A 4,485-nucleotide genomic window follows, 5' to 3' on the forward strand; every position below is an offset into this window, starting at 1 on the left:
ATTTAATGAAATCAAAGGATTTTCCAGTATGTGAACAATTTAATCATGGAAGTAGAGTAAAAAAAACTCAAACTGACCAAAAATTTATTTTTCTATTGAACATAATGAAAACATTAAATTAAATGAAGACAAGAACAAACTAATGAATAAAAGCATAAAAAAAGGGGAAAAAAACAAGTTTCTGAGTTTATGGTACTAAATTATATAAGGGATATAATCGGTACCAAATATTGTAATCGCACACTTTTATACGAATCATACTGGGTTGCTTAGAATTGGTGTATTACTGAGATGTATTTAGAAATTTTGCACAAGTTTTTCCATGGCTCATTATATGAACGTACATTTTGATACCTGTTTTTTTAGGGTGAAAAAAAATAATATGAATTTTATGCTAAACAGGAAAGATAAAGGAATAAATTATATTTATAAGCTTGTTTAAAAAGTAGCTGTGCATAGAAATAGAGTATGGGAAAAGAACTGAATGCGAGAGTAACTAACGTACACACTTTTTATTTTCGTAATAGATCCATTGTGATACCCATCGCTCAAGAGTTTGACCCTGAGATAGTTCTTGTGGCAGCAGGATTTGATGCAGCACAAGGCCACCCCCCGCAACTAGGTGGCTATAACATCTCTCCAGCTTGTAAGTAACAGGAAAGTTAATATATCAACTTATTTCATCGACGTAACATTTTGTAAACAAAAATCAATATGTTCTCAGAGGTCAAAAGTTGTTATTGTTTATAATACAGTTGTGGGGGGCAGCATGACTCAGTTAATATTGTTTATAATACAGTTGTGGGGGGCAGCATGACTCAGTTAATATTGTTTATAATACAGTTGTGTGGGGGGCAGCATGACTCAGTTAATACAGTTGTGGGGGGCAGCATGACTCAATGACATCAAACTTTGGACTCATTGTTGAATGGTTGTGAATTCAAGTCTGGCCCACATCATGTTGTTGATTCCTCGAGAAAGACACTTTACCCCACTATGGGGGACCAAGTATAATAATGGTTTAGCATACATTGTCTCTGTAGAAACCATGGGGAGCTGTATAGTAATGGTTTAGAATACATTGTCCCTGTAGAAACCATCTTTATGTTTACCTACTTATATGTAGTTATTTTTCTATCTGTCAGAATTTAATTCCTTGAAATGACAAATAATTTGTTTCAATATATGTAAACATGTGGTGTGTAATTTAAGAAAATTTTGCAATATTTTGTTAAAGAAACCGATGCATTGCTGAAGAAAATATTGTTAAGCTGAGGCATTATATGAAATGTCTCAAGATGCTCCAACATACTTTTATGTGTCCCTTCATGACCATTGACCGAGATGCTCCGACATGTGTCCTTTCATGATCATTGACCGAGATGCTCCGTCATGTTTCCTTTCATGATCATTGACCGAGATGCTCCGACATGTGTCACTTCATGATCATTGACCGAGATGCTCCGACATGTTTCCTTTCATGATCATTGACCGAGATGCTCTGACATGTGTCCCTTCATGATCATTGACTGAGATGCTCCGTCATGTTTCCTTTCATGATCATTGACCGAGATGCTCCGACATGTGTCCTTTCATGATCATTGACCGAGATGCTCCGACATGTGTCCTTTCATGATCATTGATTATTTCTAAATAAATTTCAGGGGCTGTAGAATGAAGGGCATTGACAAAGTTCTTAAATTGTTCAATCACTTCAGTAGGATTAAACTCATGGCTATAATTTTAATATGTTCATTGTTTTCATGTAGAGTATCTGTCACTTGAATTTCATGTCTTTTTTTTTTTACATTAAAACTTGTTTGGTTGTTTTATAATATGCCTGGATTTTCCTTTTGTTTCAGGTTTTGGGTTTCTTACTAAACAGTTGATGCAGTTAGCTAAAGGAAAAGTAGTAATGGCCTTGGAAGGAGGGTCTGTATCTATTACACATTTTTAAAGTTTCAGTAAATATTTTCACTTTAATTTTTATATTGTAAGAAATGTTTCCTCATAATCTATCTTTTGTTATTAATTTTTAAATCTATATTAAATCTGAAACATTCAGTCAAGTAAGAATATTTTTTTCTTCATTGAGTTAGTAAATTACAATGATTCTCTTCTTTACATATTCACTAAAGTTGCTCTTAAAATCCAGTGTTCATGAGATATTTCAAGTATGAAAAATAAAATATTCCAACAGATACGACCTGCCAGCAATCTGTGATTGTTCACAAATGTGCGTTGCAACACTTCTCGGTGAAACTAGCTGCTCGTTGACAGATGAAGAGATTGTTCGACATCCCCACCAGGTAGCAGTGGATGTACTCAAGCGTGTGATATCCATACAAGGTATTTATTGTTGATTCAAAATTTAAACTGTCAAATATATTATAAAAAATTAGCTGTGGAAATTCCAGTTCTTTCCTGAATTTTACTAAATAGTTAATGTTCGATGGACAAATCATTTAGTAAGTATGTTGTTTTCTGTGGTGTCTTAAATATATAATTTAATATATCAGTTATTCCAAAATGATATGCTGTAAGATATATATTTTTAATGTTGTAATTTGTTTGTTAGCTAGAGGGGAGATGCAGGTCATCAGTGGTTATGTTAAGTTTGGGAATGAAGATAGGCCTATAACTTCTAGAAAACTTAAGAATGTGACATAAGGTGTTCTAACACTTTCAAGTATAGATTATAAATAATAAAGTTAGTTGAGATAAACGAGAATTATTGCAATACTTTGTACGAGTGGATTACTTATACGTTAGTCTTAGTACCATTGTTAGAGAGATATAACATCATTTGTAGGCTTAAACAGTTTATGGCAGTGTTTAACTTCAAGCTTGTAGAAATGTTTAAAGGGGAAATAACTTTATTTCATATAGTTAAATAGACTGGATATTGAGTTATTTACACCAGCTAATTTGAAAGTACAACAATTACTTCTACTGAGGCCACCAGTTTGATGTGTATGTGTGTCTATAGCTCATGGTGGGGCAAAAAGTTACTATACAGCTGTTTTATTTAAAATATAGTTTAATTCATGATATAGCAACGGCACAATGATGGTCAAAAATCAACAAGTTCTATATCTCCAGCAACATGAAAAGCTATAGAACAAGGTCTCTAAAGTCTACAGCTAAAGTAGTAACTCTCACAAGGAAGTTTTATCAACATGAACGTCCTACATGTAGGGCTGCTCTGGGGAAGGTAAACTATTACAGAAAAAAAGTAGTCCATCCAATAAGCATATAGGATAGTGGGAAACATTATTCATTTGTAAATTAAAAGAAAACACTGGTTAGGAAAAGAAAGGAGAAACTTATCTCAAAGAAATGTTAGGAATAAACTAGATTAGTAAGAAGGTGGCCTAATCATACACATGATCACCTGCCTTATACAACTTGAAATGAAGGAATTATGAACAAGCTTATTTCTATACAGGACATGGTATAATTATGTTAGAAGTTAGAGATAAACAAACCAAACACAAACAATACAACAATTACTTAACAGTAAATAAATTAGTTAATTTTGCTAAGCCTAACATCTACCAACAAAAATATGATTTAATCATACCATGAAAATAGCCCCCAGTGGCTCATCATTAGGTCTGAAGACTTTTAGTGCTAAAGACTGGGTTTTGATACCTGTGATAGGCACAGCACAGATTGTGTAGCTTTGTGCTTAACAACTATAAAAACATGCAAGTTCCTAATTCATGCTACTTCAGTTGTTATGTTAGTAATTATACAGTTAATTTGTCATTCACAATTACATTGTAAAGAAATAAGAAAATTCTGAAATACATATGTTTTTGGAGCTTTAATTTTTTTAATGTATAATTGTTAAAAAAAATGATTCAATTTTCTGAAAGCATGCAGTTGACCTGAAAAAAAAAGATTATTTGCTGTTTCCTTGTTTCCTTTAGTATCACACTGGCCTAATATCAGACGAAAGGCACATTTGATTGGTTGTTCATTACTAGAGATCCAACAAAGAGAGAATGGATTGGTAGACACCATCAATAGTACATCATTTTCAGTGGCAGTTGTACAAGATCAGTGAGTGAACTATCTTCAAACTATGTCTTAGAATATACTTAGAATAAAATTTTTTAATGTCTTCATGTTGGATTTTTTACAATTATTCAGCAATTTATATTGTCATCAGTTAAACCTTAAGGATGTATTCTTATAAACTTTTATGCTATTAAATGTAGTTCTCTTTATCTTAAAGAGTTATATCGGAAGGGAATATACTGCTTAAACTTTTTTACCACATGTATTCAATGCTAGCCTTTTAAAATACATGACCTTCTACATGGTTTACATATCAAATAAGATTTTCCTCACAAAGAAGACCTACTCTGTTACCTCTTCCAGATCCAATTATGTCTCAAATTCTGAGAGTATAGTGTTCTTTTGTGTCTCTTCTTTGACTGTCTAAAAACTATTCGCTTCTAAGTTGGGTCATGGTCC

At 32.6% G+C, this 4,485-nt stretch overlaps 1 protein-coding gene across 1 annotated transcript in view; it reads left to right on the forward strand.

The window, feature by feature from the left end:
• Window positions 1–4,485, forward strand: part of LOC106472813 (histone deacetylase 4-like) — a gene marked incomplete at its 5' end in the record, with an annotated part of 36,539 nt that overhangs the window by 27,681 nt on the left and 4,373 nt on the right. Inside the window, 4 exons of the mRNA XM_022401356.1 lie at window positions 528–646; window positions 1,863–1,932; window positions 2,201–2,349; window positions 3,936–4,068. Coding sequence (XP_022257064.1) covers window positions 528–646; window positions 1,863–1,932; window positions 2,201–2,349; window positions 3,936–4,068 — 471 coding nt within the window. The remainder of the gene's footprint in view (window positions 1–527; window positions 647–1,862; window positions 1,933–2,200; window positions 2,350–3,935; window positions 4,069–4,485) is intronic.

Source organism: Limulus polyphemus, unplaced genomic scaffold (genome assembly GCF_000517525.1).
Source record: "Limulus polyphemus unplaced genomic scaffold, Limulus_polyphemus-2.1.2 Scaffold5634, whole genome shotgun sequence".
NCBI classification, from domain to species: domain Eukaryota; kingdom Metazoa; phylum Arthropoda; class Merostomata; order Xiphosura; family Limulidae; genus Limulus; species Limulus polyphemus.